This window comes from Candoia aspera, chromosome 1 (genome assembly GCF_035149785.1).
Source record: "Candoia aspera isolate rCanAsp1 chromosome 1, rCanAsp1.hap2, whole genome shotgun sequence".
Classification (NCBI taxonomy): Eukaryota; Metazoa; Chordata; class Lepidosauria; order Squamata; family Boidae; genus Candoia; species Candoia aspera.
The window spans coordinates 240339679-240360388 of NC_086153.1; the positions used below are offsets into that span (position 1 = coordinate 240339679).

General features: G+C 44.4%; 1 protein-coding gene across 1 annotated transcript in view; it reads left to right on the top strand.

The window, feature by feature from the left end:
* LOC134507293 (mucin-5AC-like) overlaps nucleotides 1-20710 on the top strand; it is a 75251-nt gene that overhangs the window by 31287 nt on the left and 23254 nt on the right. Inside the window, exons 25-32 of the mRNA XM_063317825.1 lie at nucleotides 1173-1412; nucleotides 2557-2713; nucleotides 3803-3928; nucleotides 4562-4712; nucleotides 5320-5366; nucleotides 5464-5697; nucleotides 7094-17455; nucleotides 17728-17939. Of these exons, the coding sequence (XP_063173895.1) occupies nucleotides 1173-1412; nucleotides 2557-2713; nucleotides 3803-3928; nucleotides 4562-4712; nucleotides 5320-5366; nucleotides 5464-5697; nucleotides 7094-17455; nucleotides 17728-17939 (11529 nt within the window). The remainder of the gene's footprint in view (nucleotides 1-1172; nucleotides 1413-2556; nucleotides 2714-3802; nucleotides 3929-4561; nucleotides 4713-5319; nucleotides 5367-5463; nucleotides 5698-7093; nucleotides 17456-17727; nucleotides 17940-20710) is intronic.

The window sequence follows — 20710 nt, forward strand, 5'->3', positions numbered from 1 at the left end:
TTTTCCCCAGTGACAGTCCTGAGATTGTCTGAGCAGAAAGTAAAATCACCACTCAGTGAGCATCCGTGCCTGAGTGTAGGAATGAACCTGAGTTTCCTTAGTTCTAGTCCAGCACTTCACAACATCACATTAGTAGACAAGCTACACATTACTAACTGGTTAATTTTAAACTAGCCTTATAGAACATCCCTTCTAGAAAGATTGGGATGACAACTCCCAAAATCTCCCAGCCAGCATGGCCAATAGCTGGAGACATCTGCTTAAAGACAGTGTTTGAAAACAAATATTCTAAACCCTGGTTGCTGAAGTTGGCTTGTACCAATTAACCCTAATTATTGTTGATCATAGTTCTGTGTCCAATCTCAGGGCAAGCCCAATATAACCAAAATTTCTGCATGAGGAAAGACCCATCTGCTCACTCTGTGAAACAAAACCTTTTCAGTTCTGTTAAGGATACTTGTGCTCCATTCGAGGGTGACTTTCCAATGCTGGGCTGTTCAATTTATGGTACACAAGTATATGTACACATAATGTTGTAGAAAATATCATTTCATGTTTTTGGATTTGTTTTCTTTTTATGTCAAGCAATGTCTGATTCCACTGAAAAGAACTGTATATTCCATAGAATATTTTTCACAGAGTAAAATACCTATCAATAGATTGTTTTAATGATTTGAGGAACTCGAACAGCTGTTGCGGAAATACATTCCCAGAGGGAGAGCCATGTTATGCTTTCAAGGAAAAAAAAATCAACCAAGTCTTAAAGCTAACTACTTATGGAATAAATTGGGGGAGGGGGGGGTGGGAGAGCGATAGGCATACCTATTCCATTGCTATGAAAAATAGTGCTCTTTCGGTGTAAATACAGATAAATTGATTTCATAGACACATAACAATTCTTTTAAAAGTTGCTTTTTGAATCCACATTAGGCATTCATAGACTTGTGTTTGCCTTTGATGTATACAGTTTTGAGCATATGAGGCTCTCCATTCATTTCAAAATGACGTGTGGGAAAAATGGCACACCGATCTTCCTCCTTCACAAAAATGCACTTAAAAGTCCCTGGTGGTCTTTTGTGGTCACATATTCTTTAGCATTAAAATGGTTAGATCTCTAAACCTAGAAATGTATCTCTCCAGCTTTCAGTTTGTTTGCATTTTTCTCTGTGCAGGGTCAGGTTTGTGGCCTTTGTGGAAACTATGATGGCAATGACATCAATGATTTCACCACCAGGAGCCAGTCTGTTGTAGGAGATGTCCTGGAGTTTGGTAACAGCTGGAAAGTTTCTCCCACTTGTCCAGATGTCCCAAGCATGAGGGATCCTTGTTCTGCAAACCCATATAGGAGTTCCTGGGCGCAGAAGCAGTGTAGCATCATCAACAGCAAGACATTTGCTCTCTGCCATCCTCAGGTATGGACAGATCCATTTCAGAAGACTATATAAGACATTTGAGCAGACCTTAACCAATATGGTAACAATATGTATACATGTGAATGCTTAGGTTAAGATACAACAGCCACAACCCGAGCAACTGTAAGGAGATGCAATCATTCTGGCATTCCAAGGATTACAAACATAAATAAAACCTTGTTCCAGCATTCTGTAATTCTCAGACAAGGATTCCTTTTGTAACTGGAGTCCTTTTACTACCAACTCTGCACTTTCAGATACTGCTTATAACCTTTGTCAAACCTGACATGGTAGTAGGAGGGGGCATTAGGTACAGTTGCCAGTAGATTTCGGTGGTACAATATAAAGTGGATATTGCGTATCTTGCTTTCAGAACCTTTTAGCAGTGCTTAAGCTATCCACAGTGTTCTGATTGTCTACATTCCTTTTTAATTAGTCCTAAGAGACATCAGCACAAAGTATTTGGGAATATTAATAACTGAAACACACATTTCTGGACACTCTGTGATATGTAGCATTAATGATGGATCTAATCAATACATAATCTTGCTCTAAACTTAGGCTAAATCCCCTTAATATTTTTTTTCATAACCTAACCTTTAATCCTTTTATGTCTAAGTAACATTGCATTACCTGTGGGCTACTAAGAATATTGTTTCTACTTTTACAATGTATACATTGCATTGCAGATTTCTGGATCACTGCATCCATTTAAGTCAATTATTTCTACAAAAGAAAATCAAAAGCAGGTGCCACTATGCTTAGGCTTTCTACACATCCAATAATTGTAGAATGTGAACTTTTTTCTTAATGGATTTGTAGAATACCGTTTTGTTTAATTGGCAAATTGCATCCTGATCCATTACTAATGAGAGATGATTCATAACTGTTTCACATCTACCAGATACATCTCAAAACAATTGCTTTCATGACTACAGCAAATTCCTTTTTGCATGCAGTTGTACTACAACAAATGGTATAAATGAAAGAAAGAACACTGACCAATACTGTCGGTTCTCCAGGATGAATTAGTTGGAGATATAAGAATGGCAACTGGAAGGAAATCTCGCCCCCCCATCCCTTATCAAACTAATCTACCCAAACTAAGGCACACATTGAATTAGGCTCATTGTTTTCCTAAAAGGTTGAACCAACCAAATATTATGAAGCCTGTGTATCTGATGCCTGTGCTTGTGACACTGGGGGAGACTGTGAATGTTTCTGTACAGCTGTAGCTGCGTATGCACAGGCATGTCAGGAGGCCGGCGTATGCATCCCTTGGAGAACTCCATCCATCTGTCGTGAGTACTCTTCCCAGGAATGGGGAAGGTGGGAATACAGAGTAGAAAACATTTATAATTTGTTCAGCTCTTAGGACCATACCAAAAGTGATTTTAATAGTATAAAACCATCAACACTGGACCTACGATGAGCGCTCTGAATGTACCCAAATGCTGCAAAAGCTGAAAATCTTCTTTTAGGGCTGATGTTTACATTCAGTATTTCACATGATCACTGCATTCTCATGTCTCCATCTCAGTCCAATCCAGAAAGATATAAATGACAGATGTCTATGAAGATCACTAGCAATGCATTCATACTCAGGTTTTACTTGCTCATGTGACTTTGTGGAATGAATATCTAAATCCCTAAATATGTAGAACTACCTTAAGTTAAAGTTAAGAGTCATTTAACCATGTGCTACTAGGTGGCTAGCTTGGGTATGATCAGACAGGTGTCCTGTAACTAAGGAAGTCTTGCTTTAGTGCTAGGGAGGATACACCTTTGTCATATGAATAAGATGATATGTGTACAAGGAAATGCAAGGGAAAATTTGGAAACAGAATAATAATTCTTGGAACAAGTTGTAATTGTTCCAGTGTATACTTGAGTTGAGTTCCCAGTGCCCCCACCATTAGACTCAAATAATTTTCAATCCATGGCCCTTTTTGCTATCCATGGGACAATGAGTTCAGTGAGAACCCTGGCATTCCATGAGATTTAGGGATCCCACAAGATTTTAGCCATATTTAAGCTATAAATTGTGCTTGTGTGTGTATCAATATTAGATTCTGTGGATGCCATTTAGCACCATATGGCTGAACACTTGTCTCTCAGAAGTAACTGCCACTAATTTTATTTGGCCTTCCTCCAAAATAAGTCCATATGAAACAACAGCAGATATCCTCTCACAGTCTTATTAGATTCAAGGGCTCTTATTCCAGGATAAACAGGTATTGGACCACAGTCTTGGTTTGATGATGCTATCAAGTAAGAAAATGTAATAACATTCATCATATCAAAGAACATTAAAAATGATAGAAAACTCTTGTAAAACAAATGCATTTAAGTTGAACGTTTCATTTCTCCCCTATTTCCTTTCCTTCCAGCTTTATTCTGTGATTACTACAATAAAAAGGGAGAGTGTGAATGGCATTATCAACCTTGTGGTTCTTCTTGCATGAAGACCTGTAGGCATCCAAACAATTGTTCACTTGAGTTATATGGCTTGGAAGGTACAACATTTATGCATCTTACCTTTGATCTGCAACAATCATAGAAAGCTGAAAATTGCATTATTCTATATTACTTGTTCTAATTTCTATGGTAGGAACTGCATATATTTTATATTTATATTTATGGATATTATTCTGATTTTATTGAATTTTATACTGTTTTATTGTAAACCGCCCAGGGTCCCCCAAGTGGGGGAGATGGGCAGTAATAAAAATATGACAAACAAACAAACAAACAAACTCAAGGCTTGCTTAAGAAGTGAGGATATAATTTTTCCAAGAATTGTTTATACAGTGTGTTAAATTTATGGAAAATTGATTTGTTCAATTCTCAATTATTCGAGTTTAGTACTCTGGGTGCATACAACTTTGCACATGCTAACAAATAGAAAATACTTAGTTTGAACTGAAAAAGAAGCTGTTATTTCTAAAAAGAACCACTCTTACCTGATCTGCATAACATTTATTTTGTAAGCATAATTCTGAAAAATGTTTGGAACTTTCTGCTCTTCTTTCCATCAAGATTTGAAGATTAGATTTGGTGAAAATGCCTCACATATCTCTATTCTCTTCCCCTGCTTTGGTCATCTTGTCTGGTGAAAAGCTTACACTAAGTTCTCTTTCTTACTATAGGGTGCTATCCAAAATGTCCACCCAATAAACCCTATTTTAATGAAGATGAGATGGACTGTGTCTCCCTTGAAAAGTGTGGCTGCTTTGATGACAAAGAAAACTATTATAAACCAGGAGAAAAAATGCCTTCGGAAAAGAGTTGTCAATCATGGTAAGATTTGTCTTTAAAGTGCCAGGATTGTGAAGTTAAAGTTCTGGCAGAGGCATTACATAGGACAGCACTGTGTTTCATTAGGTAGCAGCAAGAATTAGCAGACAACATTCTGAAATGCTCTTCTGAGGATTAATTTCTTGAAAAATGTCATATTAGATGCACTCTACCCTCCATTCACCTCACCCCAGTTTGGGCTAAGAGTTTGCTCAAATCATTTCAATAAATAATGACACTTACTCTTTTTGACACTCAGCTACTTTGTTCCAGTTAGGGCACAGGATCTTCTGTCTCCATTCCCTACCCCCAATCTTGTGAGGAGAGATATTTTCTGAAAATGAATTAACAAAACGTAAACAAAGGGAAAATAATAGTAACCTGAAGAACTTCCACAAAGGAAAGGGCAAGTCTGTTTATAAATTCTGAATTTGCCAGGAAGCTATTTTTTTTCCAGAAATGCCTATACCATGAGCTCGATCTGCTGTAATAGTGTGTTAATTTTGACATGATTATATTCCAGTTGTACGTAAGTACATTTGTTTCAGCCTGCTGTGCTTTTTAAAACTGTGAGCAGTCTTCTAACATGTGCTCATTTGTTTCCTTACAGTTACTGTTCAATCGACAGCAAAGAGGACTGCAGATACGATGAAAGTGGTAAGCAGATTGTGTGATTTGATGTGGGTTGTATGTCGATCAGCTGTTGTGAGGATTGAAACAACCTTAATGACCAACATATTTTTTTGAATGGCAGAATGCTACTGTGTCTATGAAGGAAAGATATTCAAACCTGGCGATCTCATCTACAACACAACCGATGGCATTGGAGGATGCATCACTGCAATTTGCAGTCAAAATGGCACAATTGAGAGGAATATCTTTCCATGTCCCGTGAGCTCTACCAGTATACCCACCTCTACTGTCTTTGTATTTACTAACACCACTTCACCTGCAACTACTACTTCTTCACCAGCAACTACTACTTCAGGTACAAATTCTAACAACTCTGCGGACTTACATTTTTCCTTAGTAAATGAAATGAGTCTCCAACTAGGATGTCGGCCATATTAGAATAGAAATGTTAATATATTTTTTAAGCTGTGTTTGATCTTCTAACGTCCATAATGTGCAAACTCTGTGAACAAAAGATTGAGAAAAAGGAGATACTTTCACTTTTAAAAAAAATCTATTCATTGAATCCTCTTTTGTTATTATAGCAGCTCCAAAATAATCTTGGGAACTGTAGTTTGATGAGAATGCCGAGAATTCCTTAAGAAATTCCTGTTAGAGATTTAAGTGGAGACATAGGAAATAAATCTTTATAAAATATTAACCCCTGAAGTTTTGAATAAAAATACTTAAAATACCCTTAAGCTTGTAAAAGGGCTTTTTCAGCATGCTACAGATATGAGCAGGGGGAGACTCTGTAAAGAACAAAACAGTTTCGCTACTAGGAAAAACTGCTCTATGGAGAGGTGGGGGGTTAATTTGCTACCCCACATCCCCACATTACAGTAACATGGAAGGACATCATGGAGAAGAAACCATTTGGCCTACTGGCATGGTATCATATGAAACTTTTTAACTATAAGATCTTCTGAACAAGTTAATATAATAAAGAAAGAATTACCATTTCCTCAGGGGCTAAGCTGAGATGGCTTATTCTGCTGCTGCTGAAGCAGTGTAATCCCAAATGATTTAATTGCACTCCATGCATATTATTCTCTTAAGTGTATAAAAGTGCTTCTACTTAGCAGAAGCTCAGGGTAACGTGCAATTTTAAAAATCAATTAAAAATTATCACAAAACCAAAAAATTACTTGGAAAAAAATACTGCACTCCCCACTTCTTTCTTCTCAGTTACCATACTGAAAATTATTGCTTCTCACTGCCATTAGCAGCAGAAAGCCAACAATCTTGAGTAGGATGTCCTGGTAGGGGAGCAGATCAGGCTTCCGGTAATTGTTCACCATCACAGCAACTCTGCTGACGATCACTGTTTCCTCATGCCTTGTGAGAGCATAAAACAGGGATTTTTTGCAATGTCACTGGGAGGAAAAAGGACAAAACTATGTGTGTAACCACTGACCCTAGTACCAGACATGGTCTCAGACCTCAAAAAACTGTTCTGAGACACAGTTGTTTCAGGGTATCGTTTACATGCTCACATTTATCAGAAAATATTCATAGGAACCAGATTAAACATACTAATTATGTTAATTATGGAAAATAGGAGGAGGAAGGAGTTTTAGGTATGTTCACCACCTTGAGTTATTTATAAAAATAATAAAGGCGGGATAAAGATTAAAATAATAATAATAATAATAATAATAATAATAATAATAATAATAATAATTTATCCTCCTAATATCTCTGCCCTGTAGTGCCCATCACTACATCCGTCTGTGTCCAGGAAGTCTGTCATTGGTCTGCGTGGTATGATGGGAGTCAACCTGGTTCTGGAGCAAATGATGGAGATTCTGAAACTTTTGACGATCTAAGAGCCAAAGGTTATCAAGTCTGCAAAATTCCAAAAGCTGTTGAATGCAGAGCAGAGAAATTCCCCAATACTCCATTAAGTAAACTAGACCAAAGGGTAGAATGCAACAGAACTGTGGGATTAATCTGTCAAAATTCGAATCAGCATCCAAATATCTGCCACAATTATCAAATCAAAATTTTATGCTGTAGTTTTGTACCGTGTGGCAATTATACTACAGCTTCCACACCTGAACCTACCACAGTCTCTCCACTTCACACAACTACAGTACCAACTACCATTTTGACAGTCACCACTGCATTCACAAGTACAGTTAAGCGAACCACTAGCATCTTAACTCCAACCCCAGAAACCACTTCTTTACCTACCAACACTACTGTCCAACCTACCATGGGAACTGGATCTCCAACAACACAAACAATGACAGAAACAACTTGCAAACCTATCTGCAGATGGACAGAATGGTATGACGTGCATTTTCCTACACTGGATAATGAAGGAGATTTTGAAACATATGACGTTATTAGAGCTACAGGAAAAGATATCTGTGAAAACCCAGAACATATAGAATGCAGAGCTGAAAAATTCCCTGATAAAACTATTGATGAAATTGGCCAAATTGTCCAATGCAATGTATCCTTTGGATTTGTTTGCAGAAATGAAGATCAGTCAGGAATGCTGCAAATATGCTTTAACTACCAAATTAAAGTCTACTGCTGCAACAATGAATGCTTGACCACTCCTCCAGCACCGTCAACAAGGGTCACAACAACAACTGAAACAATTTCTACACTCATAACTACAACTTCAGGAACAACAAAACCAAGTATCACAACACCACAAATTACAACCACCTCAGTTCCAGAGACAACTACAATTACAATACGTCCTTCTACCAGGAAATTTACAACCACACCTCCTATAATTTCTACTACAACATCTCCAGTGTCAACTACTATGCCAACAATTTCCACTGCAGCTCCTTTAACCACCACATTTCTTCCGACAGAAGGGACAGAGTCAACCATATCTGAACCAATCACACTACCAACCATAATACCTTTTCCAAATACAACACAGACACAAAAACCTACAACAATTCCAACAACAGTTATATCTTGCACTGAGGAAACATGTGAATGGTCCCAGTGGTATGATGTAAGTTACCCAGGAAATGGACCTGATGATGGCGATTTTGAAACATTTAAAAACATAAGAGCCGAAGGAAATGAAGTTTGTAAATCACCAAAGAATGTTGAATGTCAAGCAGAAAAATATTCTAATATCTCACTTGAGCAATTGAAACAAAAACTTACATGTAATACAACAATAGGGCTCATATGTTATAACAAAGATCAAATACCACAAATCTGTGACAATTACAAGATCAGAATTGAATGCTGCAAAACAGTATTTATACCATGCCCAACAACCCCAACCCCAAAAATAACTACTCCGCCACCCGAGACAACAAAATTTCCTACACCAGAAATAACGACAACAACACAAGTAAGTACCACACAAAAAAAACCTATTGTAACAGAATATCAAACAACAAGAAAGCCATCTACAGTACCACAGATAGTTGAAACAATACCTACTACAAAAAAACTGCCGCTTACAGAGAAAACAACACCATTTATCACAACATTAGCACAAACCACAACACTGGAAATAAGAACCACTGCTACCAAGGGAAAATCAACAATTCCAGTTTCAACAACTGTCATTTCAATGACACCAAAAGGGGTAACCACGACCGTACCCCAACCCACATCAACAGGGATAACCTCAACAACCACAAGGACCACCACCAAAGAAACAACACCCGCAAGCACGACGACGGTCATCACCCCCACCACTCCCGTAACAACCACAGCTGCTTTGCCCACCACTACACACTTGCCCACTCCAACGACAACCCTCACTACGACCACCCCACCAGGGACCACCTGTGCACCGGTCACCTGCCACTGGTCACGTTGGTTTGATGTTGACTTTCCCACTTCTGGACCCGAAGGAGGGGACTTTGAAACATACAGCAATATTCGAGCCGCAGGAGGCAAATTCTGTCCAAAGCCTGAGAACATACAATGTCAGGCTGAAAACCACCCAGACCTAAGCATTGAGCAGGTTGGTCAAGCCCTTCAGTGTGACGTCACTCTCGGACTGGTTTGCCGGAATAAGGACCAAACTGGGAAAATTAAGATGTGTTATAATTATAGGATTAGGGTTCTATGCTGCGAAGAAAACCCAGAATGCGTAACCACACCCATGCCAACTACCACCACTCGATCAACTTTGCCGGTTTCAACCACAACGCCCTTTGTTAGCAAGCCAGCCGAAGTGCTAACCACGACTGTACCCCAACCCACATCAACAGGGATAACCTCAACAACCACAAGGACCACCACCAAAGAAACAACACCCGCAAGCACGACGACGGTCATCACCCCCACCACTCCCGTAACAACCACAGCTGCTTTGCCCACCACTACACACTTGCCCACTCCAACGACAACCCTCACTACGACCACCCCACCAGGGACCACCTGTGCACCGGTCACCTGCCACTGGTCACGTTGGTTTGATGTTGACTTTCCCACTTCTGGACCCGAAGGAGGGGACTTTGAAACATACAGCAATATTCGAGCCGCAGGAGGCAAATTCTGTCCAAAGCCTGAGAACATACAATGTCAGGCTGAAAACCACCCAGACCTAAGCATTGAGCAGGTTGGTCAAGCCCTTCAGTGTGATGTCACTCTCGGACTGGTTTGCCGGAATAAGGACCAAACTGGGAAAATTAAGATGTGTTATAATTATAGGATTAGGGTTCTATGCTGCGAAGAAAACCCAGAATGCGTAACCACACCCATGCCAACTACCACCACTCGATCAACTTTGCCGGTTTCAACCACAACGCCCTTTGTTAGCAAGCCAGCCGAAGTGCTAACCACGACCGTTCCCCAACCCACATCAACAGGGATAACCTCAACAACCACAAGGACCACCACCAAAGAAACAACACCCGCAAGCACGACGACGGTCATCACCCCCACCACTCCCGTAACAACCACAGCTGCTTTGCCCACCACTACACACTTGCCCACTCCAACGACAACCCTCACTACGACCACCCCACCAGGGACCACCTGTGCACCGGTCACCTGCCACTGGTCACGTTGGTTTGATGTTGACTTTCCCACTTCTGGACCCGAAGGAGGGGACCTTGAAACATACAGCAATATTCGAGCCGCAGGAGGCAAATTCTGTCCAAAGCCTGAGAACATACAATGTCAGGCTGAAAACCACCCAGACCTAAGCATTGAGCAGGTTGGTCAAGTCCTTCAGTGTGACGTCACTCTCGGACTGGTTTGCCGGAATAAGGACCAAACTGGGAAAATTAAGATGTGTTATAATTATAGGATTAGGGTTCTATGCTGCGAAGAAAACCCAGAATGCGTAACCACACCCATGCCAACTACCACCACTCGATCAACTTTGCCGGTTTCAACCACAACGCCCTTTGTTAGCAAGCCAGCCGAAGTGCTAACCACGACCGTTCCCCAACCCACATCAACAGGGATAACCTCAACAGCCACAAGGACCACCACCAAAGAAACAACACCCGCAAGCACGACGACGGTCATCACCCCCACCACTCCCGTAACAACCACAGCTGCTTTGCCCACCACTACACACTTGCCCACTCCAACGACAACCCTCACTACGACCACCCCACCAGGGACCACCTGTGCACCGGTCACCTGCCACTGGTCACGTTGGTTTGATGTTGACTTTCCCACTTCTGGACCCGAAGGAGGGGACCTTGAAACATACAGCAATATTCGAGCCGCAGGAGGCAAATTCTGTCCAAAGCCTGAGAACATACAATGTCAGGCTGAAAACCACCCAGACCTAAGCATTGAGCAGGTTGGTCAAGCCCTTCAGTGTGACGTCACTCTCGGACTGGTTTGCCGGAATAAGGACCAAACTGGGAAAATTAAGATGTGTTATAATTATAGGATTAGGGTTCTATGCTGCGAAGAAAACCCAGAATGCGTAACCACACCCATGCCAACTACCACCACTCGATCAACTTTGCCGGTTTCAACCACAACGCCCTTTGTTAGCAAGCCAGCCGAAGTGCTAACCACGACCGTTCCCCAACCCACATCAACAGGGATAACCTCAACAACCACAAGGACCACCACCAAAGAAACAACACCCGCAAGCACGACGACGGTCATCACCCCCACCACTCCCGTAACAACCACAGCTGCTTTGCCCACCACTACACACTTGCCCACTCCAACGACAACCCTCACTACGACCACCCCACCAGGGACCACCTGTGCACCGGTCACCTGCCACTGGTCACGTTGGTTTGATGTTGACTTTCCCACTTCTGGACCCGAAGGAGGGGACCTTGAAACATACAGCAATATTCGAGCCGCAGGAGGCAAATTCTGTCCAAAGCCTGAGAACATACAATGTCAGGCTGAAAACCACCCAGACCTAAGCATTGAGCAGGTTGGTCAAGTCCTTCAGTGTGACGTCACTCTCGGACTGGTTTGCCGGAATAAGGACCAAACTGGGAAAATTAAGATGTGTTATAATTATAGGATTAGGGTTCTATGCTGCGAAGAAAACCCAGAATGCGTAACCACACCCATGCCAACTACCACCACTCGATCAACTTTGCCGGTTTCAACCACAACGCCCTTTGTTAGCAAGCCAGCCGAAGTGCTAACCACGACCGTTCCCCAACCCACATCAACAGGGATAACCTCAACAACCACAAGGACCACCACCAAAGAAACAACACCCGCAAGCACGACGACGGTCATCACCCCCACCACTCCCGTAACAACCACAGCTGCTTTGCCCACCACTACACACTTGCCCACTCCAACGACAACCCTCACTACGACCACCCCACCAGGGACCACCTGTGCACCGGTCACCTGCCACTGGTCACGTTGGTTTGATGTTGACTTTCCCACTTCTGGACCCGAAGGAGGGGACCTTGAAACATACAGCAATATTCGAGCCGCAGGAGGCAAATTCTGTCCAAAGCCTGAGAACATACAATGTCAGGCTGAAAACCACCCAGACCTAAGCATTGAGCAGGTTGGTCAAGTCCTTCAGTGTGACGTCACTCTCGGACTGGTTTGCCGGAATAAGGACCAAACTGGGAAAATTAAGATGTGTTATAATTATAGGATTAGGGTTCTATGCTGCGAAGAAAACCCAGAATGCGTAACCACACCCATACCAACTACCACCACTCGATCAACTTTGCCGGTTTCAACCACAACGCCCTTTGTTAGCAAGCCAGCCGAAGTGCTAACCACGACCGTTCCCCAACCCACATCAACAGGGATAACCTCAACAACCACAAGGACCACCACCAAAGAAACAACACCCGCAAGCACGACGACGGTCATCACCCCCACCACTCCCGTAACAACCACAGCTGCTTTGCCCACCACTACACACTTGCCCACTCCAACGACAACCCTCACTACGACCACCCCACCAGGGACCACCTGTGCACCGGTCACCTGCCACTGGTCACGTTGGTTTGATGTTGACTTTCCCACTTCTGGACCCGAAGGAGGGGACCTTGAAACATACAGCAATATTCGAGCCGCAGGAGGCAAATTCTGTCCAAAGCCTGAGAACATACAATGTCAGGCTGAAAACCACCCAGACCTAAGCATTGAGCAGGTTGGTCAAGTCCTTCAGTGTGACGTCACTCTCGGACTGGTTTGCCGGAATAAGGACCAAACTGGGAAAATTAAGATGTGTTATAATTATAGGATTAGGGTTCTATGCTGCGAAGAAAACCCAGAATGCGTAACCACACCCATGCCAACTACCACCACTCGATCAACTTTGCCGGTTTCAACCACAACGCCCTTTGTTAGCAAGCCAGCCGAAGTGCTAACCACGACCGTTCCCCAACCCACATCAACAGGGATAACCTCAACAACCACAAGGACCACCACCAAAGAAACAACACCCGCAAGCACGACGACGGTCATCACCCCCACCACTCCCGTAACAACCACAGCTGCTTTGCCCACCACTACACACTTGCCCACTCCAACGACAACCCTCACTACGACCACCCCACCAGGGACCACCTGTGCACCGGTCACCTGCCACTGGTCACGTTGGTTTGATGTTGACTTTCCCACTTCTGGACCCGAAGGAGGGGACCTTGAAACATACAGCAATATTCGAGCCGCAGGAGGCAAATTCTGTCCAAAGCCTGAGAACATACAATGTCAGGCTGAAAACCACCCAGACCTAAGCATTGAGCAGGTTGGTCAAGTCCTTCAGTGTGACGTCACTCTCGGACTCGTTTGCCGGAATAAGGACCAAACTGGGAAAATTAAGATGTGTTATAATTATAGGATTAGGGTTCTATGCTGCGAAGAAAACCCAGAATGCGTAACCACACCCATGCCAACTACCACCACTCGATCAACTTTGCCGGTTTCAACCACAACGCCCTTTGTTAGCAAGCCAGCCGAAGTGCTAACCACGACCGTTCCCCAACCCACATCAACAGGGATAACCTCAACAACCACAAGGACCACCACCAAAGAAACAACACCCGCAAGCACGACGACGGTCATCACCCCCACCACTCCCGTAACAACCACAGCTGCTTTGCCCACCACTACACACTTGCCCACTCCAACGACAACCCTCACTACGACCACCCCACCAGGGACCACCTGTGCACCGGTCACCTGCCACTGGTCACGTTGGTTTGATGTTGACTTTCCCACTTCTGGACCCGAAGGAGGGGACCTTGAAACATACAGCAATATTCGAGCCGCAGGAGGCAAATTCTGTCCAAAGCCTGAGAACATACAATGTCAGGCTGAAAACCACCCAGACCTAAGCATTGAGCAGGTTGGTCAAGTCCTTCAGTGTGACGTCACTCTCGGACTGGTTTGCCGGAATAAGGACCAAACTGGGAAAATTAAGATGTGTTATAATTATAGGATTAGGGTTCTATGCTGCGAAGAAAACCCAGAATGCGTAACCACACCCATGCCAACTACCACCACTCGATCAACTTTGCCGGTTTCAACCACAACGCCCTTTGTTAGCAAGCCAGCCGAAGTGCTAACCACGACCGTTCCCCAACCCACATCAACAGGGATAACCTCAACAACCACAAGGACCACCACCAAAGAAACAACACCCGCAAGCACGACGACGGTCATCACCCCCACCACTCCCGTAACAACCACAGCTGCTTTGCCCACCACTACACACTTGCCCACTCCAACGACAACCCTCACTACGACCACCCCACCAGGGACCACCTGTGCACCGGTCACCTGCCACTGGTCACGTTGGTTTGATGTTGACTTTCCCACTTCTGGACCCGAAGGAGGGGACCTTGAAACATACAGCAATATTCGAGCCGCAGGAGGCAAATTCTGTCCAAAGCCTGAGAACATACAATGTCAGGCTGAAAACCACCCAGACCTAAGCATTGAGCAGGTTGGTCAAGTCCTTCAGTGTGACGTCACTCTCGGACTCGTTTGCCGGAATAAGGACCAAACTGGGAAAATTAAGATGTGTTATAATTATAGGATTAGGGTTCTATGCTGCGAAGAAAACCCAGAATGCGTAACCACACCCATGCCAACTACCACCACTCGATCAACTTTGCCGGTTTCAACCACAACGCCCTTTGTTAGCAAGCCAGCTGAAGTGCTAACCACGACCGTTCTCCAACCCACATCAACAGGGATAACCTCAACAACCACAAGGACCACCACCAAAGAAACAACACCCGCAAGCACGACGACGGTCATCACCCCCACCACTCCCGTAACAACCACAGCTGCTTTGCCCACCACTACACACTTGCCCACTCCAATGACAACCCTCACTATGACCACCCCACCAGGGACCACCTGTGCACCGGTCACCTGCCACTGGTCACGTTGGTTTGATGTTGACTTTCCCACTTCTGGACCCGAAGGAGGGGACTTTGAAACATACAGCAATATTCGAGCCACAGGAGGCAAATTCTGTCCAAAGCCTGAGAACATACAATGTCAGGCTGAAAACCACCCAGACCTAAGCATTGAGCAGGTTGGTCAAGTCCTTCAGTGTGACGTCACTCTCGGACTGGTTTGCCGGAATAAGGACCAAACTGGGAAAATTAAGATGTGTTATAATTATAGGATTAGGGTTCTATGCTGCGAAGAAAACCCAGAATGCGTAACCACACCCATGCCAACTACCACCACTCGATCAACTTTGCCGGTTTCAACCACAACGCCCTTTGTTAGCAAGCCAGCCGAAGTGCTAACCACGACCGTTCCCCAACCCACATCAACAGGGATAACCTCAACAACCACAAGGACCACCACCAAAGAAACAACACCCGCAAGCACGACGACGGTCATCACCCCCACCACTCCCGTAACAACCACAGCTGCTTTGCCCACCACTACACACTTGCCCACTCCAACGACAACCCTCACTACGACCACCCCACCAGGGACCACCTGTGCACCGGTCACCTGCCACTGGTCACGTTGGTTTGATGTTGACTTTCCCACTTCTGGACCCGAAGGAGGGGACCTTGAAACATACAGCAATATTCGAGCCGCAGGAGGCAAATTCTGTCCAAAGCCTGAGAACATACAATGTCAGGCTGAAAACCACCCAGACCTAAGCATTGAGCAGGTTGGTCAAGTCCTTCAGTGTGACGTCACTCTCGGACTGGTTTGCCGGAATAAGGACCAAACTGGGAAAATTAAGATGTGTTATAATTATAGGATTAGGGTTCTATGCTGCGAAGAAAACCCAGAATGCGTAACCACACCCATGCCAACTACCACCACTCGATCAACTTTGCCGGTTTCAACCACAACGCCCTTTGTTAGCAAGCCAGCCGAAGTGCTAACCACGACCGTTCCCCAACCCACATCAACAGGGATAACCTCAACAACCACAAGGACCACCACCAAAGAAACAACACCCGCAAGCACGACGACGGTCATCACCCCCACCACTCCCGTAACAACCACAGCTGCTTTGCCCACCACTACACACTTGCCCACTCCAATGACAACCCTCACTATGACCACCCCACCAGGGACCACCTGTGCACCGGTCACCTGCCACTGGTCACGTTGGTTTGATGTTGACTTTCCCACTTCTGGACCCGAAGGAGGGGACCTTGAAACATACAGCAATATTCGAGCCGCAGGAGGCAAATTCTGTCCAAAGCCTGAGAACATACAATGTCAGGCTGAAAACCACCCAGACCTAAGCATTGAGCAGGTTGGTCAAGTCCTTCAGTGTGACGTCACTCTCGGACTGGTTTGCCGGAATAAGGACCAAACTGGGAAAATTAAGATGTGTTATAATTATAGGATTAGGGTTCTATGCTGCGAAGAAAACCCAGAATGCGTAACCACACCCATGCCAACTACCACCACTCGATCAACTTTGCCGGTTTCAACCACAACGCCCTTTGTTAGCAAGCCAGCCGAAGTGCTAACCACGACCGTTCCCCAACCCACATCAACAGGGATAACCTCAACAACCACAAGGACCACCACCAAAGAAACAACACCCGCAAGCACGACGACGGTCATCACCCCCACCACTCCCGTAACAACCACAGCTGCTTTGCCCACCACTACACACTTGCCCACTCCAACGACAACCCTCACTACGACCACCCCACCAGGGACCACCTGTGCACCGGTCACCTGCCACTGGTCACGTTGGTTTGATGTTGACTTTCCCACTTCTGGACCCGAAGGAGGGGACCTTGAAACATACAGCAATATTCGAGCCGCAGGAGGCAAATTCTGTCCAAAGCCTGAGAACATACAATGTCAGGCTGAAAACCACCCAGACCTAAGCATTGAGCAGGTTGGTCAAGTCCTTCAGTGTGACGTCACTCTCGGACTGGTTTGCCGGAATAAGGACCAAATTGGGAAAATTAAGATGTGTTATAATTATAGGATTAGGGTTCTATGCTGCGAAGAAAACCCAGAATGCGTAACCACACCCATCACAACAATTACCACCCCTACTACTCCTGTGGTAACCACAGCCACTACGAGTGGCACCACCAAAAAAAGTACCCCTGTTGTGATAACTACAGAAGTTCCAACTCCAACTTCCTTCGGAAGCAGCACAAGTCATTGTTTCTGCCAGATTGGAGAGAATATATATAAACCTGGTAGGTGTTTATTATATTTTTTTCTGTAATTTGTTCATTGTGTTATTTTATATTATTATGATTTAATTTTTAAATACATTGGCTTGTTACGTATGTATTTTTGTTTTTAATGTTTTTTTGTTGGGTTTCTTTCGACTGATAATTTTTGAAATTTCCTTATTTCTATCTCTTTGTTGGGTTTGTTTGGCGGATTATTTCTAACATTGTTTTCTGCTATGTATGCACTTATTTGATATCTTTCTTTAATCCTGTTTATATGGGTTTTTTGGTAGGTGAAATTATTTATAGGGAAACAGACGGTGACGGTTGCCTTTATTTTGCCATTTGTGGTAGAACATGCTCCATTGAAAGATACAAAGGGCCATGCAGATCAACAACACCGCAACCCACCTCAACTCCCACAGTATTCACCACCATTCCTACTACCACTACAACTGGTACTACTCCACTGCCAGGCTGTCCTGATGCTATACCGCCCCGGAAGGTACGATTTTTTTTTCCTGGCGATAATAATGTTTTCAGTATGATGTATTTTCCAATATATTTTGGGTTCTTTTAGTCAGGGAAGGAGATCTTAACCTTTCTCCATTCCAAATGTGATTACTGAGATTTATGTGACACATGGCACTAACCTGAGCTTCTTGGCGAATCACCCTTTTTCTTCAGGGATCAGCCCTAAGTCTGAGTCCTACAATGCTATAAAGGCAAGGAAGTATCAGGAACATGAAACAAACATGAACTGATTCAAATTGCAATCTCTGAACAGAATCCAAGTGATATCCCAACTAAAAAAAAGTGGATATTAAAGAGAAGAGTATACCAGTTTGCTGATATTAGAAAATCTTGTACAGCAAAATGCATAGTACAGTTGCTTGCATAATATGTGTTTCATGAAAATTACATGCAGAAACGGGAATGTTAGGGTAAAGTGCACACTTACACGTATATAAGTAGGGGGAAAAAGGTGAAATGGGATGAAGGAAATGTAAAGCTGAAGAAATAGGACACTGACTCAAAACGTACTTAGCATTTCTCTTTTCCCATTTCCTCTCCCATTCTGCTTTTTCCCCCATCCACAGAACAACCTGTTCAGTTATTTATTTATTTTATAAATTTATTCACCGCCCATCTCTCCCCTACGGGGGGACTCTGGGCGGCTTACAATAAAACAAAATTAAAATATAAAACCATTACGATTACAAAATACAATAAAAATATAAATATAATAAAATCTACATGGCGAAGAGATCTTAATCAGTCCTTCAGTGTGGTAGGTCCCTCCGAATCACTTCATGGTGCTAGCCATCCCCAGGTGTAATTATTTGCCCTCCCATTCCAAGCCTGCCTACAAAACCAGGTCTTTAATCTTTTTTGGAAGTCCAGGAGTGAGGGGGCTTGTCTCACCTCTGGGGGAAGGATGTTCCAAAGGGCGGGAGCTACAGCAGAGAAGGCACGCTTCCGAGACCCTGCTAGATTGAATTCTTTTATAGATGGGGTCCATAACATGCCCGCCCTGCATGACTGGGTGGGGCGGGTCGATGTAATAGGGATGAGACGGTCCCTCAGATATCCTGGTCCCATGCCATGTAGGGCTTTAAAGGTGATAACCAACACCTTGAATTGGACCCGGAAGCAAACTGGGACCCAGTGGAGCTCATACAACAAAAGTGTTATGTGTGCAAATCTTGGAGCACCCAAGATTGTCTGCGCGGCCGCATTCTGGACCAGCTGTAGCTTCCAGATATTCTTCAAGGGTAGCCCCATGTAGAGCGCATTACAGTAATCTATATGGGGGATGACCAGGGCATGAGTGACTGTTCGGAGGGCCTCTCGGTCCAGGAAAGGGTGTAACTGGCGCACAACACAAAGTTGTGCAAAGGCCCTCCTGGCCACAACTGCCACCTGCTCTTTGAGCAGGAGTTGTGAGTCCAAGAGGACCCCCAAGTTACACACTGGATCTGTCTGGGGCAGTGCGACCCCATCCAGCACTAAAGATGACAAGTTCCTGGCACACGAGGTGCCATTAATCCACAGCCACTCTGTCTTACTAGGGTTCAGTCAATGCTGTTGTTCTCCATCCAGGCCCCCGCAGTCCCCAGACACTCGGAAAGGGTGGTCACGGTGTCACTTACTTTGCCCGGGATGGAGATATACAATTGAGTATCATCGGCATACTGATGATACCTCATCCCATGGTGACAAATGATCTCGCCCAGCGGTTTCATGTAGATGTTAAAAAGGAGAGGGGAGAGTACTGATCCCTGCGGCACCCCACAAAGAAGTGGCTGTGGGGCCGACCTCTCCTCTCCTATCAACACTGACTGGGACTGGCCCTGGAGGAAGGAGGCGAACCAGTGCAGGACTATGCCGCCCACCCCCAACTCCCTGAGCCGACCCAAAAGGATACCATGGTCGATGGTATTGAAAGCTGCTGAGAGGTCAAGAAGAGCCAGGATGGATGCACTGCCTCCATCCCGCTCCTGCCAGAGATCATCCATAAGTGCGACCAATTCCATTTCCATCCCATAACCAGGTCTGAAACCTGACTGAAAGGGGTCTAGATAATCTGTTTCATCCAGGATCCTCTGGAGCTGCAACGCCACCACTTTCTCAACTACTTTCCCCAAAAAGGGGAGGTGGGAGACTGGGCAAAAATTGTCCAGTATGCTGGGGTCCAGAGATGGTTTCTTGAGGAGGGGGTGCACCGCCTCCTTGAAGGCTACCAGAAATACCCTCTCTCTCAAGGATGCATTTACCATCGCCTGGACCCAACCACATGTCCCCTCCCGAGCTGCTTTCACCAGCCAGGAGGGGCATGGATCTAATTGGCAAGTGGTGGTGTTTACAGTCCAGAGGATCCTGTCCACTTCCTCGGGCCCAACAGGATCAAACTGTTCCTGTTGACACAAACCCAGCTGGGTGACCTTGGGCCAGTCACTCTCTCTCAGCCCTAGGAAGGAGGAAATGGCAAACTACTTCTGAAAATCTTGCCAAGAAAACTGCAGGGAGTGGCCTAGGCAGTCACGAAGAGTCAAGACTGACTTGAAGGCACACATACACAATATCTTATTTTACAGGCAATAACTTTTAAATTATATTTATTACTTCATTTTTTTAAAAAAAAATCCTGGCACTATCTCCCCCTTTTGGGAAGGGGGGAGTTTGACAGGCATATATGCACACATATATGCATTCATACACATATATGCCTACTTGGCAATTCTATCTCCAGGCTAGAATTGGCAACCCAAAATT